This window comes from Jaculus jaculus, chromosome 19 (assembly GCF_020740685.1).
Source record: "Jaculus jaculus isolate mJacJac1 chromosome 19, mJacJac1.mat.Y.cur, whole genome shotgun sequence".
NCBI classification, from domain to species: Eukaryota; Metazoa; Chordata; class Mammalia; order Rodentia; family Dipodidae; genus Jaculus; species Jaculus jaculus.
Genome location: NC_059120.1, coordinates 20,839,301 through 20,857,665, shown reverse-complemented (window position 1 = coordinate 20,857,665; position 18,365 = coordinate 20,839,301). Strand labels below are relative to the sequence as shown.

The following is an 18,365-nucleotide window of genomic DNA, read 5'->3' as shown; positions in this document are numbered from 1 at the left end:
AAGGGACCAAGGGCAATGTGTATCTTTTCAGGGCATGGCCTCAAAGCCCTACTTTCTGCAATTAGGCCCTACCTTCCGGTTTTCACCTCCCAGTAATGCCATCATGAGTCCATCAGGGGTTAGTCTATTGATCTGGTCACCTCACAGAAGCCTATCAGCTGGCAACCAAGATGTGACCACGTGAGCCTTGGGAGGTATTTCAAAGTATCATTGCTAAGTGTGGTTAATTGAAAACCCAGTTATTCAGTTATTTCAGGGTTTAATACTTTATTTGTGAGAGGTAGAGAATCATCAAATATTTTAGTCAGGAAGCAAAAGGAGATGGTGAGAAAGGGATGGATTACCAATAAATTATTATACTGGGCCTCATTCTTACCATTTAAATCATTATAACTATGGGCACAAAAGATTCAAATTTGGGGCTGCAGAGATGGTTCAGTGCTTGCCTTAAAAGCCTAAGGACCCGGGTTTGATTCCACAGTACCCATATAAAGCCAGGTGAACAAGGTGGCATCTGGAGTTTATTTGCAGTGGCCAGAGACCCTGACATACCTATTCTCTCTTTCAGATAAATAAATACAATTTTTTTATTTTTATTCTTTTTGGTTTTCCAAGGCAGGGTCTCACTCTAGCTCAGGCTGATCTGGAATTCACTATGTAGTCTCAGGGTGGCCTCGAACTCAGGGTGATCCTCCTACCTCTGCCTCCCAAGTGCTGGGATTAAAGGTGTGCGCCACCACACCTGGCTTAAATGCAATTTTTTAAAATTTCTTTTTTTTTTGAGGTAGGGTCTCACTTTAGCCCAGGCTGACCTGGAATTCACTATGTAATCTCAGGGTGGCCTTGAACTCACGGTGATCCTCCTCCCTCTGCCCCCGAGTGCTGGGATTAAAGGCATGTGCCACCATGCCCAGCTGAAATTTCATGTTTGAAAAAATTATTTTTGTTTGCAGGAATAGAGGGGAATGGAGGGTGGGAGAAAATGGGTGCTTCAGAGCCTCTTTTCACTGCAAATGAATTCCAGATGCATGTGCCACCATGTTTATCTGGCTATTTGTGGGTACTGGGGAATCAAACCTAGGCCTTCAGTCTTTGCAAACAAGTGTCTTTAACCACTGAGCCATCCCTCCAGCCCTTAATAGAAATTTCTTGATGGAAAGACTCAGTTGTAGATAAAATTTACTAGTTAGCAAAAGTAAGTTTTTATTAATAACTGTACAGATGACTTTGTAGTTAGCTGATCACCTTAAGAATGGTCTTCGATGGATTTTGTATTCTTGTAAATAACATAAAGCCTGACTGCATATATAAAACTTTAATTTTTTTGTTTATTATTTATTTATTTGAGAGTGACAGACAGAGAAGTTGAGAGAGAGAGAGAATGGGCATGCCAGGGCTTCCAGCCACTGCAAACAAACTCCAGACATGTGCATCCCCTTGTGCATCTGGCTAATGTGGGTCCTGGGGAATCGAGCCTTGAACCAGGGCCCTTAGGCTTCACAGGCAAGCGCTTAACTGCTAAGCCATCTCTCCAGTCCTTGCATATACAAAACTTTAATCACCATTTGATTAAAATGCAGCTTAGTATAATTTCATGTGCTATAATTCTGCTTTCCAGGTGTTTGTTGAATACAAGTAATCACTCAGGTGTGGAGGCCTTTGTTATTCAGAATATCAAAAATCAGATTGACCTGTCACTTAAGGTAAGAGCACAGCCCGGGTGCCAATTTCCAGTTTATTTTATGTATTCAGATGTAGATCACATGTGCTACACAGCCCTTTCCTATCTGTAGTATTAAGGCATACACACTTGAAAAAAAAAAACAAAAAAACAAAACTTAAAGTTTGAAAGCTTCTTAAGCTCTAATTTTAAATTGTACTATTTCTTTGAGTTGATAATATGCCTTTTTTTCAAAGATGAATTTGGTGGTTCATGCCTTTATTTAAATTTTTTAAAATATTTTATTTATGTGAGAGAGAAGGAAAAAGACAAATAAAGAGAGAATAGGTGTGCCAGGACCTCTAGCCACTGCAAACAAACTTCAGATACATGTGCCACTTTGTACATCTGGCTTACGTGGGTAGTGAGGAATTGAACCTGTGTCCTTAGGTTATGCAGGCAAGCACTTTAACTGCTAAGCCATATCTCCAGCCCACAATATGACTTTGTTTTGCTATATACTTCTGAAAAATAAATTGAATCTTAAGTCCATCTATATATGAATCTCAGTCATTTCATACAGAAAAGAAAACACTATTCTCACATTGCTTGGGTTTGTTTCATGTGTCTGTAACATGAAGGATGTAGGAAAACAAAATTTAAAGATAAATTTTAAATGCTGAGAGGCAAGTGTTTACCACGCATGCATGAGAACCTGAGTTTGTGTGGTAGTTTGAATGCATGTCTTCCATAGACCTGGGTGTTTTATTAAAGCTTATAACTTGGGTTTCCAGCTGCCTGGCTAGAGGAGTTGTCACTGGGTGTGGGTGGATCCTGGGATCCAGCCCTAAGGTGAGTATGGGGATAGATCTGATGTCCAGCCCAAAGGTATGCAGAGCAGCTGGACTCTGGGGGGTCCTGCTTGCTGTTGGCTGGTTTGTGCTGCTGGTTTTGGTGTTTGCTGGCTGGTGATGGTTTCTCTCTGCTTGGATGTGTGGCAGCAGCTTCTTCCACCAATCATGGAACTGGGACCTGTAAGCTTGAAATAAACCTCTCCTCCTCTAAACTGTGCCTGGTTCTGACTACAACAGTTTGTATCCCACACACCCACGTAAAAGCCAGGCTTGGTGGCATATACCTGTAATCCCTATGTTGGGTCGCTAGGGCAAACTGGGTAGCTAGCATAGCCAAATTGGTGAGCACTGAGTTTAAAGGCAGTGGAGAGTGACTGAGGAGGACACCCAACAGCACATGTGGTGGAGCAACTGCACACACCTGCCCACACACCTGCCCATGTGAGCACACAACACATAAGTTGTATGTGTATTTTAAATGTATACTAGTTTTTACAGTATCCAAGTATTAGAAAATGCGTAATCTATGTAACTTTTCTACTTTCTCTTTTCAGAAAACATATAACAAATGGTTCATTGGACCACAGCTGATTTCTCTTCTGGATTTGGTATTGTTTCTCCCAGAGGGTGCTGAAACAGATCTACTGCAAAACTCAGATAGGTGAGGTAACCATTACAAACATTCAAACTAATAAATTCTATTTTTCTAGTGATTTTAGAACCTATAATTAACTTGTAAAATTACCTGTTTCCACATTTAAGTTATTCGTGTGTAGAAACAAAATCTCTTCAAGAATGACCAACACTCTGGTTTTGTACCCTTAATGTATTCAACACTCCATAGAGATTTGCAGCTACAGCATTTGTTATTAAAGTTCAAGAACTTCCTATATATAACTTACATGAGTGTAAGCCAAATGTGTTTGGGTTTTGTTTTCAAGATCATTTTCCCCCATATAGAACATGTAATATTACTTATGGTATATTAGAATGGATATTGAGAAATGTTTGCAAGCACTGAAAACAAATGGAATCTTAATGTCTAGAAAGCAAGAAATGATGGATTTAAAGCTAACAAAGCTGTCTTGAGTGGAAAAAGTGAATAATTTTTGTGACTGTATTTGTGAACTTAAATGGAAAACAGGAATAATAAGTTACTGCTAATCCAAAAATTGTAATGAGAGGTGGCTCAGCAGTTAAGGTGTTTGCCTAAAAAACCTAATGACCTGGGTTCAGTTACCCAATACCAATGTTAAGCCAGATGCATAGTGGCGTATGCATCTGGAGTTTGTTTGCAGCACCAGTGCACCCATCTTCTCTCTCTCTCTCTCTTTTTTTTCTTTAAAAAAAAATTATTTGAGAGAAAGAGGCAAGCAGAGAGAGAAAGAATGAGTGCACTGGGTCCTCAGCCACTGAAAATGAACTCCAGATGCTTGCACCACCTTGTGCATCTGGCTTACTTGGGTACTGGGGAATTGAACCTGGGTCATTAGGCTTCACAGGCAATTGCCTTAACTGCTAAGTCATCTCCCCAGCCCCCACTTTCTCTTTCTCCTTGCAAATAAACAAATAATTTTTAATGCAATGGGGGGGCGACTGGAGAGGTGGCTTAGAAGTTAAGGCACTTGCTTGCAAAGCTTAAGGACTTATGTTTGACTCTCCAGATCCTACATAAGCCAGATACATAAAGGTGAGGCAAGCACAAGGTCGTACATGACCACTAGGTGGTGCAAGTGTCTGGAATTCGACTGTTGTGGCTGAGACCCTAGCACCCCAGTTTTCTTCATCTGTCTCTTTCTCTCTCAAATAAAACAAAATAAAATAAAAATGGAGTGGGGCTGGGTGTGGTGACACACATCTTTAATATCAGCACTTGAGAGGCTGAGGTAGAAGGATTGCTGTGAATTTGAGGCTACTCTGAGACTACAGTGAATTCCAGGTCAGCTTAGAGTGACACACTACTTTGAAAAAAAAAAAAAAAAAGGAAAGAAAGAGTAATGGGAGTAGTCTCTTATGGTAAATGTAATTATAACAGTATTTTCAAGGTTTTAATTTATTTTATACATTGAAATTGAATAAACTATGCAAATAATGAATTATATATATTTGTTTTGATTAACAGGATTATGGCTTCATTAAATTTACTGAGGTATTTGGTAATCAAAGATAATGAAAATGACAATCAAGTAAGTGAATTATTTGATAAAGAACTGTGAATATATATTCAAAACACAGAAGGAAAGTTTCTGATTTTATTAATATCTTCTTAAGCCAAAGTTTACTATTTTACCCACCTGTAAAGGCCTGGGGAAATGCCATAGACTCTTGTGACACCTGCAGTTAATTCCCAAGAACATCTCTCACTCTGTATGTAAATTCCTGTCCTTTTCCTTTTTCTTTTCCTGCTGTCCTGCTGGAGGTAGTGCTTAGCTTTGTTGATAGGGAAGTTGCAGGTCGTAAGTTAATTGTCTTCATGGATCCCAGCACTGTATTGGGGTGCCTTACTCAGTTACTCTGCCTACATAGTTCAGGATTTAGTCTGAGCCATATGAAGGAAGGTTATCTGGTATGTCAGTAGCACCTCATCAGACAGGAAACAATATTTTTATCACTAAAACTGAATTTTTTCATCACACCTTATAGATAATGTGTAGGAAGTTGGATTTTTAAAAAACAGCACTTCATTAGGAGGATTCAATAATAGAAAACTATTTGAGGGAGGTTTTTTTCACACAACAAAACTATATTTGCTTTTAATCTTCCTTCTTTCTACCTACCCTATTCTAATAATTGCTCTCCCTATATGTCAGGTATGTTAATTATAACAACCTGAATCGTGTGTTGATCTTGATTTTTTTTTTAAGAAAGTAATAGAATGAATGTAATTGATTTGTATATAAAAAGGTGCCAAAGAAAGCCCGGTGTGATGGTGCACGCCTTTAATCCTAGCACTCGGGAGGCAGAGGTAGGAGGATCGCCGTGACTTTGAGGCTACCCTGAGACTACATAGTTAATTCCAGGTCAGCCTGAACCAGAGTGAGACCCTATCTCAAAAAAAAAAAAAAAAAAAAAAGTGCCAAAGAGATTTTTTTTTTTAATATTTAAAAAAATTTTTTTTTATTTATTTATTTGAGAGCGACAGACACAGAGAGAAAGACAGGTAGAGGGAGAGAGAGAATGGGTACGCCAGGGCTTCCAGCCTCTGCAAACGAACTCCAGACGCGTGCACCCCCTTGTGCATCTGGCTAACGTGGGACCTGGGGAACCGAGCCTCGAACCGGGGTCCTTAGGCTTCACAGGCAAGTGCTTAACTGCTAAGCCATCTCTCCAGCCCCAAAGAGATTTTTGTTGGTCAAATAAATCATAATTTTAGATGAGAAATTTATGCAAAAAGTAGTGATATCCTTTGACAAACTTAGTAGATTCATTAACTTCACCACTCCTCTCTCTTCAGCCAAGAAGTTAATTGCTATTACTGAGTCCTGCTCACTTTTTACTAAGTGCTTTTTTTGGTCAACATTTTATTGTGAAAAAATTTAAATGCCCAGCAAAGTTGAAAGTTATGGTGACCATTGCCCACTGCCTAGGTCCTCTTGTTTTACTCCATTTGTTTTGTCATGTGTCCGTTTCTCCCCCATCCATCCTTCATTCTATCTTACTATTTTTTTAATATTTTAAAATTTTTATTTATTTATTTATTTATTTGCAAGCAGAAAGAGATAGACAGAGAGAATGGGCATGCCAGGGCCTCTAGCCTCTGCAAATGAACTGCAGATGCATGTACCACCTTGTGCATCTGGCTTTACATGAGTACAGGGGTATCAAACCCAGGTCCTTAGGCTTTGCAGGCAAGCACCTTAACTGCTGAGCCATCTCTGCAGCCCCTTTTCTTGTATTTTGAGGTGGAGAGGAGATGGGAGACAGGGATCCATGTAGCTAAGGCTAGCCTCAAACTTGCTATATAGTCACGTATAGCCTTGAACTTCTCACATTCCCGTCTCCACCTCCCAATTACTGCATTTACCTCCTATTACATGCGTGTGCCACCATGCTCAGTTTTATGTGGTACTGGAGACCAAACCTAGGACTGCACGCATTCTAGACAAGACTCTACTCACTGAGCTACATTGCCATTCTGCCTTTTTTTAAAAATGCATTTAAAGTAAGCTCTAGACATGAGCATACTTTGTCCTGAATATTTCAGTATATATTTCATTAAGTAGAGTTTAATATTTGTTAGCAGGTTTTCTGCAAAGTAAAATTTATACAAAATGAAATGCACAGTTTTATGTGTATAGTCTCTGGGTTTTGATAAATGTATATATCTGTTTTATCCAAATTCATATCAAATATAGAACATTATTGTCATCACAAGGCATTCCCTCATGTCTCTTCCCAATTAATTCTGACCTCATTGCTCCACCCTAGTCCTGTGAGGGACAACCACTTCCCTGGCCAGGGGCTGCATGTCATTTATTCTTCATATGCTAAAAAAAGATACTCTTGGTTTTTTCCTTTTCTTTGCTAATGTAGGCACAAGAAGGATTGTTAATTTGTTCAAGGACACACATCTAGAAAACGGTAGAGAGGACTATGACTCCGTGACCAAAACTTTTGGTTTTTTGAGGTAGTGTCTAACTAGCCCAGGCTGACCTGCAATACACTATGTATTTCTCAAGGTGGCCTTGAACTCGCGGTGATCCTCCTACCTCTGCTTCCTCAATGCTGGGATTAAAGGCATGCATCACCATGCCTGGTTTACCAAAACTTTTCTTTAATGTTTTATTTTTATTTATTTAACACAGAGAGAATGGACACACCAGGGTTTCTAGCCACTGCAAACGAACTCCAGACGCATGCACCCCCTGTGCATCTGGCTAACGTGGGTCCTGGGGAATCAAACCTGGGTCCTTTGGCTTTGCAGGCAAATGCCTTAACCACTAAGCTATCTATCCACCCCTTACCAAAACTTTTTAAATTTAATTTTTTATGTTATTTTATATATAGCAGGTAATACTCTTTTATTACCTCATCTCTGCTCCTGTTACCCTGGGGACCACTTCAATGAGGTTACTGTAATCACTGTGGGGTCTTGAAGGCCTTAGGTAGTCCCTGTGGGGTGTGTGGGGAGAACACTGTGCCTCAAGGGTATTCTTACTCACTCTGGCTCTTACAGTCTTTCCTTCTTCCCCAATGTTCCTTGAGCCATGGCAGGCCTGCTGAGTGACCAAAAGTTTTGAAATTCCAAATTAAATTCTGACTTCTAACAGTGCTTATGGTAAAAATGGGAAACAAACAACAACAACAAACAGTAAGCTTCAGTAGTGCTGGAGGCCTGAAGCCTTGGGAAGGTTTTCTTAGGGTAGAGTATGAGTTTTTATTCTTTCTAATCAGGACAGGCTCTACCTACGTTAAGGTATTACTTGACTTGCTTGATGCACAGCAAAGGGATCTTACTGATTAGGACTGATAGATTAGACACGGACATATATAAAACAGGGTGCAGATGGGAAGAGTGGGAGTAGTTTAGCATTGTATGCTTTGATATCCAGGTGATGAGATAATGCCTTGTATGTTTGTTTTTAGGTTTTTTTTTTTTCTGGAATGGACATTTTTTTGTTGTTGTTTTGTTCTGTTTTGAGGTAGGGTCTCACTCTAGCCCAGGCTCTAGATTTGGAATTCACTATGGCGTCTCAGGGTGGCCTGGAATTCACAGTGATCCTCCTACCTCTGCCTCCTGAGTTTAAAAAGATTTAATGGATTAAAGGCATGTGCCACCACACCCAGCTTGGAATGGACTTTTTTATTTGAGAGAGAATGAATTAGAATGAGCTTGCCAGGCCTCCTGCCACTGCACACGAACTTCAAATGCATGTGCCACTTTGTGCATTTGGCTTTACATGAATACTAGGGAATTGAAACTGGGCCATGAGGCCCGAGGCCATCTCTCCGGTCCAGAATGGACATTTTTAATTTTTGTTTTAATTTTGTTTATTTTTATTTATTTATTTGAGAGCGACAGACAGAGAAAGGCAGATATATAGAGAGAGAATGGGCGCGCCAGGGCCTCCATCCACTGCAAACGAACTCCAGACGCGTGTGCCCCTTGTACATCTGGCTAACGTCGGTCCTGGGGAATCATACCAGGGTCCTTAGGCTTTACAGGCAAGTGCTTAACTGCTAAGTCATCTCTCCAGCCCCAGAATGGACATTTTATGATGGAGAAAAAGGTACAATTTACTTATAGGGCTGCCTTCATGTTATGGTTTAATCCCCTCCTTCGTGAATCAAACACACCAAGATTTTGCCATAGAAGTTACTGTAAGAATTACCATAGTAGGGAAATTGGAAAAAGTCATAGTCTAAAACATCAGCCTAACATCTTGGAGGCAACTTAATATCCAGTCCACTATGTAAGGATTTCTCCCAACTACAATTAGTCAGTCATGTATATAAATGAGAGGCAAATTTAGGTACTGTGGTTGATCAAAAATGGACAGTTTTGCTGGGCATGGGTGTCGCACGCCTTTAATCCCAGCACTTGGGAGGCGGAGGTAGGAGGATCTCCGTGAGTTCAAGGCCACCCTGAGACTACATTGTGAATTCCAGGTCAGCCTGGGCTAGAGCAAGACCCTACCTTGAAAAGCCAAAAAAAAAAAAAAAAAAAAAAAAAAAAAAAAGGACAGTTTCCCACTGGGTGTTGTGATGTCCCTGCATGATCCCAGCTCTCTCAGAGGGCTGAGACAGGAGGATCACAAGTTCCAGGTGAACCTTTGGTACACCAGGAGACCCTGTCAAAAACAAAAGGAGGAAGGCTTCTCCCTTTTTGGAAGTTCTGGTTAAAGGAGAAACAAAATATCCTAATGATGCTGAAATGTTGGGTATTTTATTCAGAAGAACTCCTACTAGTTCCTATTTTTGACCAGCGAAGCTTGCTGAGAGATTAAAGAGCTAGAAGTAGTCAAAAAGGTGTTTGGGAAATTTTGAATAAAATGATTCAGATTCAAATGATTCATGATTAAATAATAGCCCATTTCTTTTCCTGCCATTTTGAGTTACTGCTCATTTATTTTCCTAAGCTATTCCTTTCCTTGCCTCACTATTTTCTGCCTATCTCTGTGCATAAGTTATAAGCACTTTTTCCCCACACTTGAGTTTCACGGAAATTTTCTTGAATGTTATAACAATACTCTGTCTCTAATTTTCATAGCTAATGCCCTCTAGATATTAATGTTTTTATTTCAAACATGGATTCTGATACAGCTATAATTATACCATTACTTAACTTCTGTCCTCTTTACTCATGTCCTTTTCAAGGCACCTGTCTACTCAATGTTTCCCAGATGATTTCTGACTGTAATATGTACTAAAAGCTGGTTGAGGGAAACAGCAACATTGTAAAAGCCACACTAAGCACCAGAAATTATTAAGAATTAAACTGTGCAATGTATGTATATGAGCATTTCACTTAGTGGACAAAATGCATACATGTCTTGCATTTATACATACCTAAAATTCTATATAATTTACTCTTCCAAGATGAAAGTATATCCTAGAGCTGAAGCTCAATGGTAGAGCACGTGTCTATCATGAAGCTTTGGAGTCAATCCCCAGCACAATAAAAAGTGAAATGAAACATATCCCTATGTGCTGTCTGCAGAGCTAAATGATAAGTGATAGAAGTTCTTTAAGATCACAAGTGTTGCAATATTATTTCATTAGCAAGAAGGCAGACAATTAGGACAAAGGTGTGAGCTGGGTTTTGTTCATGTCCTTATTTTTTCTTTTACTACATACAATTGACTGTTTCTTTGAAATAGTCCTGTCTGTCTAAGTAATCAGTTTCATTGTGGTGTAGAAGTGTCAAATCTTCCTTTTGTGAGGCAGACTCAATGAATTTTGCAATGTGTAGTTAAGCCCTAGAGCTGAAAAGATTTCAGAACTATTATATCAGTAAGACTGCTTGGGTATAAAACTAAAAGGTTTTGTGACTATTTAAAAATTTAATTCTCGTAACCATTTCAATTTTTTACCTTTTTCTAGGCATTAAAGATAAAAAAGGTTTTAAAATTGTTTTCTTTTGTAGTTTTTAAAGCTCTGATAACCTTCACGTAACGCAAAGAAAATATTCTTGCCTCCATAGCTTTTTACTCCTACATGCTTCTAAAAATACTGTAGTTATTCATTATGGGGAAGACTGGAATTATGCTGAACGGCATGTGTAGCAAATTTGCTTTAGCCTAATTTTAGCATGTATTTTTATTACCTGAAGTTTTATTATGGGCAATTAATTAAATTATTGTGGGCTGGGACGATGGCTCCATGGTTAAGAGTGTGTGCTGCAAGGGCCAGCGGCCACTAAGTTTGAATCCTTAGAATCCAGATGAAAAGCTAGGTGTGGACATGCACACCTGTCCCCAAGTTTATGGGGGCTGAGACTGCAGAATTGCTGGGATGCACTGAAAGAGCAGCTCTGGGTTGAGGGAAAGACCCTTTCTCAAGGAGCTATGCTCTTAAGTGCTAAGAGAAAGACCCCCGACATTCTCCAGCCTCCACGTGCATGCACATGGGGCACTCAGACACACACACACACTTCATACCCTTAGCTGGATATTGTGACTGAAGTCTATGTTCCCAGTGTTCAGGTGAGACTGGCAAAATGAAAAGGAAACTGGGGCTGGAGAGATGGCTTAGCAGTTAAGGCACTTGCCTGCAAAGCCTAAGGACTCATGTTTGACTCTCCAGGTCCCACATAAGCCATATGCAGTGATGCAAGAATGCAAAGTCGCACATACGCACAAGGGGGCACATGGGTCTGGAGTTCAATTGCAGTGGCTGGGGGCCCTGGCATGCCAATTCTCTCTCTCACTCATTCTCACATTAAAAAAAAAAAAAAAAGACAGTCTGTTGGACTTGCCTCAAAAAGAAAAAAGAACTGAAGCAAGGTATATATAATCTTATAACATAATCAGAGCTTTTAAGTATAAAAAGTATATTTTAAGTGGCGCAGATATTAGAAATGTTAAACATTAAATTTTTAGATAATGGCTACCTCCTGAGTAAAAGGGACTTTACTTTTGTATATAATCATGGGAACGTGTTCCTTTGGAGAAAGCTAAGTGTAGACGAGTATGTAGTCTGTATGTACTTCATATTTGAATATCATCAGTAACCTAACATGGGAGGCTAAGGAGAGGGCCCAGTCAGTAAAGTGCTTGCTGTGTAAGCATGACCTGAGTTTGGATCTCCAGTACCAAATAAAAACCAGGCACTGTGGTGTGTACCTATACTCCCAGCATTGGGCAGCCAGAGACAGGAGGGTCCCTAGGGCTTATGGACCTACTAGTGTATATAGCCAAATTAGTGAGCTCCGGGATCAGTGAGAGACCCTGTCTTAAAAAATAATAGATAGAAGCCCAGTGTGGTGGCACATGCCATTAATCCCAACACTTGGGAGGCAGAGGCAGGAGGATCGCCATGCGTTCAAGGCCACCCTGAGACTACATAGTGAATTCCAGGTCACCCTGGAATAGAATGAGACCCCACCTCGAAAAAAAAAACAAAATAAAATAATAATAATAGACAGACTGAAGAGATGGCTTAGTGTTAAGGCACTTGCCTGCAAAGCCTCAGGACCCACATAAGCCAGATGCATAAGTTCCACATGTGTCTGGAGTTCGTTTTCAGAGGCTAGAGACTCTAGTGTGCCCATTCTTTCCCTCTTTATTTGCCTCTTTCTCTTTCATTTTAATAAATAAAAATAAAACAAAAATTTAAAAAGTGAGAGACCAATGGAGGAAGACACTGTTGATCTATGTTCACACATGTATGTCCACACACATATGAACATATATGCACATCACACACATACATAATGCAAAACAAATCTAATTAGCCTTGAAAGCCTGAAGTTCTGGTGGGCTCTACCTATAAGCTTACTTAGAAGTAAAGGCAAAGAAGAAAGTTAAAGGGGAGGAAGTAGGTTTTTTGTTTTGTTTTAATTTATTTATTCTTATTAACAACTTCTATGATTGTAAACAATATCCCAGGGTTATGTCCTCCCTCCCCCCACTTTTCCCTTTGAAACTTCACTCTCCATCATATCCCCTCCCCCTCTCAATCAGTCTTTTATTTTGATGCCATGGTATTTTATTCCTATTATGATGGTCTTGTGTAGGTAGTGTCAGGCACTGTGAGGCCATGGATATTCAGGCCATTTTGTGTACGTTGTAAGGAGTCTCCCCTTCCTTTGGCTCTTCCATTCTTTCCGCCACCTCTTCCACAGTGGACCCTGAGCCTTGGAAGGTGTGATAGATATGGCAGTGCTGAGCACTCTGTCACTTCTTTCCAGCACCATGATGTCATCTGAGTCATGCCAAGGTCACTGCCATCTGAAAAGAGAAGGTTCTCTACCAAAAGTGAGAGTAGCATTAATATATGGGCATAAACATTAAGAGAAGTGCTTACTGGACAGTTTGATAAGCATAGTATATACATTTAGCCAGACAGCAGCAGACTTTATACCCCTAGGGCTTATGACTACTCCTGTTTTAAGTTTTCAGTATCAGAGATGTATTCCTTCCTATGGAGTGGGCCTCCAGTCCAATTAGAGGTAGTTGGTTTCCACCATGACAGATGTGCCACTATTGTACCTGTTGGCTCATTTGGTCTGGCTGGCAAAATTTAAGGCTTGCAGTGTCCAATGTTGAGTGTCAGGAAGAGTTATTCTTAATAAAGGCTAGATGGAGAATGGTAGAGAAAGGAAAAATGTTAATAGAGTGTGTGCATGTAATCAGAGTCCATGTTAACCTGGGTACCTCACTGCTTGAAGAAGTACCTGCTGTAATTCCGTATGGCTTCTTTTCTGTGAAAAGCTAAGAAAACTTTCTAGTAGTGGAAGGTTAAGGACATAGTTTTTGAAAATCTAACACTATACTACTAAAACAGTTTTACTACTTACAAAGCAAGACAACTAGGCTAAAGGAAAAGGAGTTATCAAAATCTCACAACCACTGTTGATGTTACACTATGTCCTTTTCAGCTCGAGCTTAGTACTTTACAGTTTTTTCTTTCTTTTAAATTAAAAATGAAGTCATACTGTACAAAACACAGTTTGTAACCTTCCTCCCATTCATCGACACACATTTCAAGAACAATACTGTAATATCTATGCAGTTTTCCATTATGTGACTGTACCACAAGTTACTAGAAAATTCATAATGCCAGTGGGTCTTAATATCTTTCCTTTTTAAAAATAAAATAAAATTTCAACTTCATTACTTTCCTCCTTTAGTACTAAAGGTGAAAATGATCTTGAAATGAAACCTCTTCAGGTACCTGACAAAATAACCCTAAACTGATCATCTGCATTGGTCATCAAAAAGTCCAAGTTAGCTTTGTGTTATAAAAGTTTCCATCAATAGGAAAGAGATCATTTGAAAAGTCCAGGGTTGAAGGACTATTTAAGGTAGTGTCTTATGGAGATAGTCTATTGAGGAAGAGAAAAATTTCCAGTTATAGATCTCAAAACCAGGAGCTATTCAAATGGAGCAGTAATGAGTACTGTTCTCTATATATTATCATTTGATAGGAGCTTTTTGTTGTTGATTTTCCAAGGTAGGGTCTCACTCCAGCCCTATCTGACCTGGAATTCACTGTATAGTCTCAGGGTGGCCTCAAACTCATGGTGTTCCTCCTACCTCTGTCTCCCAAGTGCTGGTATTAAAGGCATGCACCACCGCACCCAGCTTGATAGGTACTTTTAGTTGGTATTTATAGATCATAACTAGTGATGATAAAAGTATTAATATTAAACAGTAGTCTTTTAAAAAGCAAGGACAATGTTTCATTCATTTTGTTTTTTCCACATGTTTAGTAATAGAAGGTAATCAGGGTACAATGAACCAAGTAACTGATTTGTTCATTAACTCTTCTGAACAGACTGGATTATGGACAGAGCTTGAAAAGATTAAGAATAATTTTTTAAAGCCACTTCATACTGGACTCAATATGTCAAAAGCACATTATGAAGCAGAAATTAAAAACAGCCAAGAAAAAAGCCAAGGTTAGTAAATATGCAATTTTGTTCTCAATTAGGTATAAAAATTACATTTTATGGGCTGGAGAGGTGGCTTAGCGGTTAAGGTGCTTGCTTGTGAAGCCTAAGGACCCATGTTCAACTCTCCAGATCCCCTGTAAGCCAGACGCACAAAAGTGAGGCAAATACAAGGTCACACATGCCTACTAAGTGGCACAAGTGGAAGTGGAGTTCAATTTCAGTGGCTGAGGCCCTGGCATGCCAGTTCTCTCTCTCCCTCTTTCTCTCTCTCTCTAAAATAAAAAAAAATTACATTTTTATAAGTATCATATTCACAGCTTTTTTTTTTCTTTTGAGGTGGGGTTTCACTCTAGCTCAGACTGACCTGGAATTCACTATGTAGTCTCAGGGTGGCCTTGAACTCATGGTGATCCTTCTACCTCTGCCTCCCAAGTGCTTAGATGAAAGGTGTGCATCACCACACCTGGCTCAGAACATTTTTAGTACATGCTTCCTTCATGCCAAATGAGGGAACTATGACAGCTGTCATTTTGTTTACAACTAAAGTGGTTCTTAGCCAACTAACAGTGAAATTGTGTTAATAAAGATTGCACCTAGGGCTGGAGAGGACTTAGTGGTTAAGCGCTTGCCTGTGAAGCCTAAGGACCCTGGTTTGAGGCTCCATTCCCCGGGACCCACGTTAGCCAGATGCACAAGGGGGTGCACACATCTGGAATTCATCTGCAGTGGCTGGAGGCCCTGGTGCACCCATTCTCTTTCTCTCTCTCTCTCTGCCTCTTTCTGTCTGTCACTTTCAAATAAGTAAATTAAAAAAAAAGATTGCACCCAAATTAAACATTGTTTTAAGCACTTCAGTTCTGATTCTGAATGGGTATTTTCAAACATCTCCCTTTGGGTGCCATTGCACTCCCCTTTGTATTGCTGGGTCCAGCCCCTATGTTACCCCAGAGTAATCTGCACAAATTATGAGCAAGATGCTGAAATTCAGAATTACTTTCTTTAAAGTCAGCAATTTTGCTATAATAATCTTCTGATCCCTTTTCATATATCTTTGATGGTACTTTTATAGACATTGCTGTGATTTACTTAATATAATGACTAGGATTCCAATTATATATTAAAGGAAAAAGTTTCCTAGGCTGGAGAAATGGCTTGGCAGTGAAAGTGCTTGCCTGTGAAGCCTGAGGGCCCAGGTTTGATTCCTTAGTACCCACATAAGCCAGATGCACAAGGTGTCATGTGTCTGGAGTTCATTTGCAGTCTAGAGGCCCTGACGTGCCCATTCTCTCCCTTCCTCCCTCCGTCCCTCGCTCTCTCTCTCTCTGCCTATTTCCCTCTCACTCTCTCAGATAAAGAAAAAGTTTCATGCATCCTGTACACGCTAACATAATATTATTTATTTACAGAACCATTAGTTCACCTGCTGCAGATTTCTACTATTTTGTTTATAATGTGATTCAGATATTCCAAGGTATTAATAACATTCAATAATCTACCCAAATACATGATAAAATAAATGACTAAAATAGCTTGTAAATGTATAATTAAAATCTGAGAAGGCTGGGCATGGTGGTACATGCCTGTTATTCAAACGCTTGGGAGGCAGAAGCAGGAAGATTGGGAATTTAAATCATTCTCATCCAAATAGTGAGTTCAGAGTCAGTCTAGACTACATGAGACTCCATTTCAGAACTATAGAAAATAAGTAAATAAAATCACAGGATTGTTTGAACTATTGTTTACATAATTTTTTCTTCTCTTGCAGTAGTCCCGATGTCTAAGGATCTTTGCTCGATAACTGTAGGTGGAGAAGAGATCCCTAACATGCCTCCTGAAATGCAGCTTAAGGTGACCTAGAATTTTCTTAAGCTATAATTCAGCTGAAGTCTTTTCTATGGTCTGTTTTAGACACAACACTAATAACACTGATTTCTGCTGGGTATGGACTTCTCTTTGAGGCTGACATGGAAAGAGCACAGGCTGAAGGCTAGCCTGTGCTTCATAGCAAATTAAAGGCCAGCCTGGGTTACATCGTGAGAATCTTTCTCAAAAAAGACATTTATGGGCTGATAGTGGTTAAGGCACTTGCCTGCAAAGCAAAAGGTTCAATTCCCTAGGACCCAGGTAAGCCAGATGCACAAAGTGGCACATACATCTGGAGTCTGTTTGTGGTGACTAGAGGCTCTGGTGTATCCATTCTCTCTCTCAAATAAATAAATAAAAGTAAAATGTATTTTTTAAAAAGACAATAATAGTTTTTTTTTCTAATTTTGTTTGCTTATTTATTTGAGAGCGACAGACAGAGCGAGAAAGAGGCAGACAGAGAGAGAGAATGGTGTGCCAGGGCCTTTGGCCACTGCAAATGAACTCCAGACGTGTGCACCCTCCTGTGCATCTGGCTAACGTGGGTCCTGGGGAATTGAGCCTCGAACCAGGGTACTTAGGCTTCACAGGCAAGCACTTAACTGCCAAGCCACCTCTCCAGCCCAATAATACTAGTTTTTTCTTGGCATTTTAGGTCCTGCACTCAGCGCTTTTCACATTTGATTTAATTGAAAGTGTTCTGGCTCGAGTAGAAGAACTCATTGAGATAAAAACAAAGTCTACCTCTGAAGAAAATGTGATAAAGTAAAAGTTCTATTTCATAAATAAACATTAATAAAACACTAGTTTCCAGTACACCTTAATAGCTCTGTAAAAATTTTAGCAAAAACTTACTACTAGAAAAATACATCTCCCCCCCCACTTGTCAATTTCTGAAACAACACATGAATCAACAGTATTCATTGATTTTACAAAGCTAATAATATATTTTGCTTGTGATGTATATATGATGTATGCATATGCATGCAACCTATGCGTATGCATGTGGAGGCCAAAGGACAGAGTGTCTTCTATCACTCAGCCAAGTGTTTCCTTGAGACAGTCTCTCACTGACCCTGGCACTCCTATTTTTTAGTCAGACTAGTTGACCAGCAAGCCTCAGCAATTTTGTCTGTCCTCCACAGGACTGGGGTTAGAGACATGTGTGGCCATGCCAAGCTATTTATGTGGATGCCAGGGAATCCAACTCAGAGTGAATCACGCTCTCAGGCCTTATGTACTTGCATAGCAAGTGCCCTTAGCTGCTGAGCCATCTCCCCAGCCCCTAAAACACTATTTTGAAAATTTAGCACAAATAATTTTGCATTATAATTTCATAAAAAGCGTAGTTTGTAATGCTTTATTCATTCTTATAGTTGTGATGTTATAAAAACTTAGATACATTTCTGGTTGTTATTTTTAAAAAATATTTTATTTATTTATTTATTTGACAGAGAAAGAGGGAGAGAGAGAATGGGCGCGCCAGGGCCTCCAGCCACTGCAACAAACTCCAGACGCATGTGCCCCCTTGTGCATCTGGCTAACATGGGTCCTGGGGAATTGAACCTGGGTCCTTTGGGTTTGCAGGCAAATGCCATATCCACTAAGCCATTCCTCTAGCCTGCTTTCTAACATTTTTAAAGTACTGTCAAGTTGGCTATCCCAGCCATGTAAGGTGCAGAAGTTTTAAATTCAGGACATTTGATTAATTTTCTCAGCTTTCCAACCTTTTCATATCTCAGAAGCAACCTTTTCTTAAGAACTTTGTGTGTGTGTGTGTATGTGTGTGTGTACCTTTTTCCTCTGCAAACAAATGTCAGATGCACTACTTTTTGGGTTGCTTAGGAATTGGACCTGGGGCCAACAGGCTTTGCAAGCCTGCACCTTTAACCACTGAGCCATTTTCCCAGCCCCAGATCTTAAACAAGTA

The 18,365-nt window shown here is 39.7% G+C and overlaps 1 protein-coding gene across 2 annotated transcripts in view; it reads left to right on the top strand.

Moving 5' to 3' along the window:
- Glmn (glomulin, FKBP associated protein) overlaps positions 1-17,241 on the top strand; it is a 45,342-nt gene extending 28,101 nt beyond the window's left edge. Inside the window, exons 14-19 of one of the 2 annotated variants that reach the window (XM_045138252.1) lie at positions 1,619-1,703; positions 3,069-3,175; positions 4,637-4,700; positions 14,455-14,578; positions 16,341-16,420; positions 17,091-17,241. In XM_045138252.1, the coding sequence (XP_044994187.1) occupies positions 1,619-1,703; positions 3,069-3,175; positions 4,637-4,700; positions 14,455-14,578; positions 16,341-16,420; positions 17,091-17,204 (574 nt within the window). In that variant the 3' untranslated portion in view covers positions 17,205-17,241. Of the gene's footprint in view, positions 1-1,618; positions 1,704-3,068; positions 3,176-4,636; positions 4,701-14,454; positions 14,579-16,337; positions 16,421-17,090 lie in introns of both variants that reach the window. The other variant, XM_045138251.1, reaches the window with a different exon arrangement.
- Positions 17,242-18,365: the final 1,124 nt, after the last annotated feature.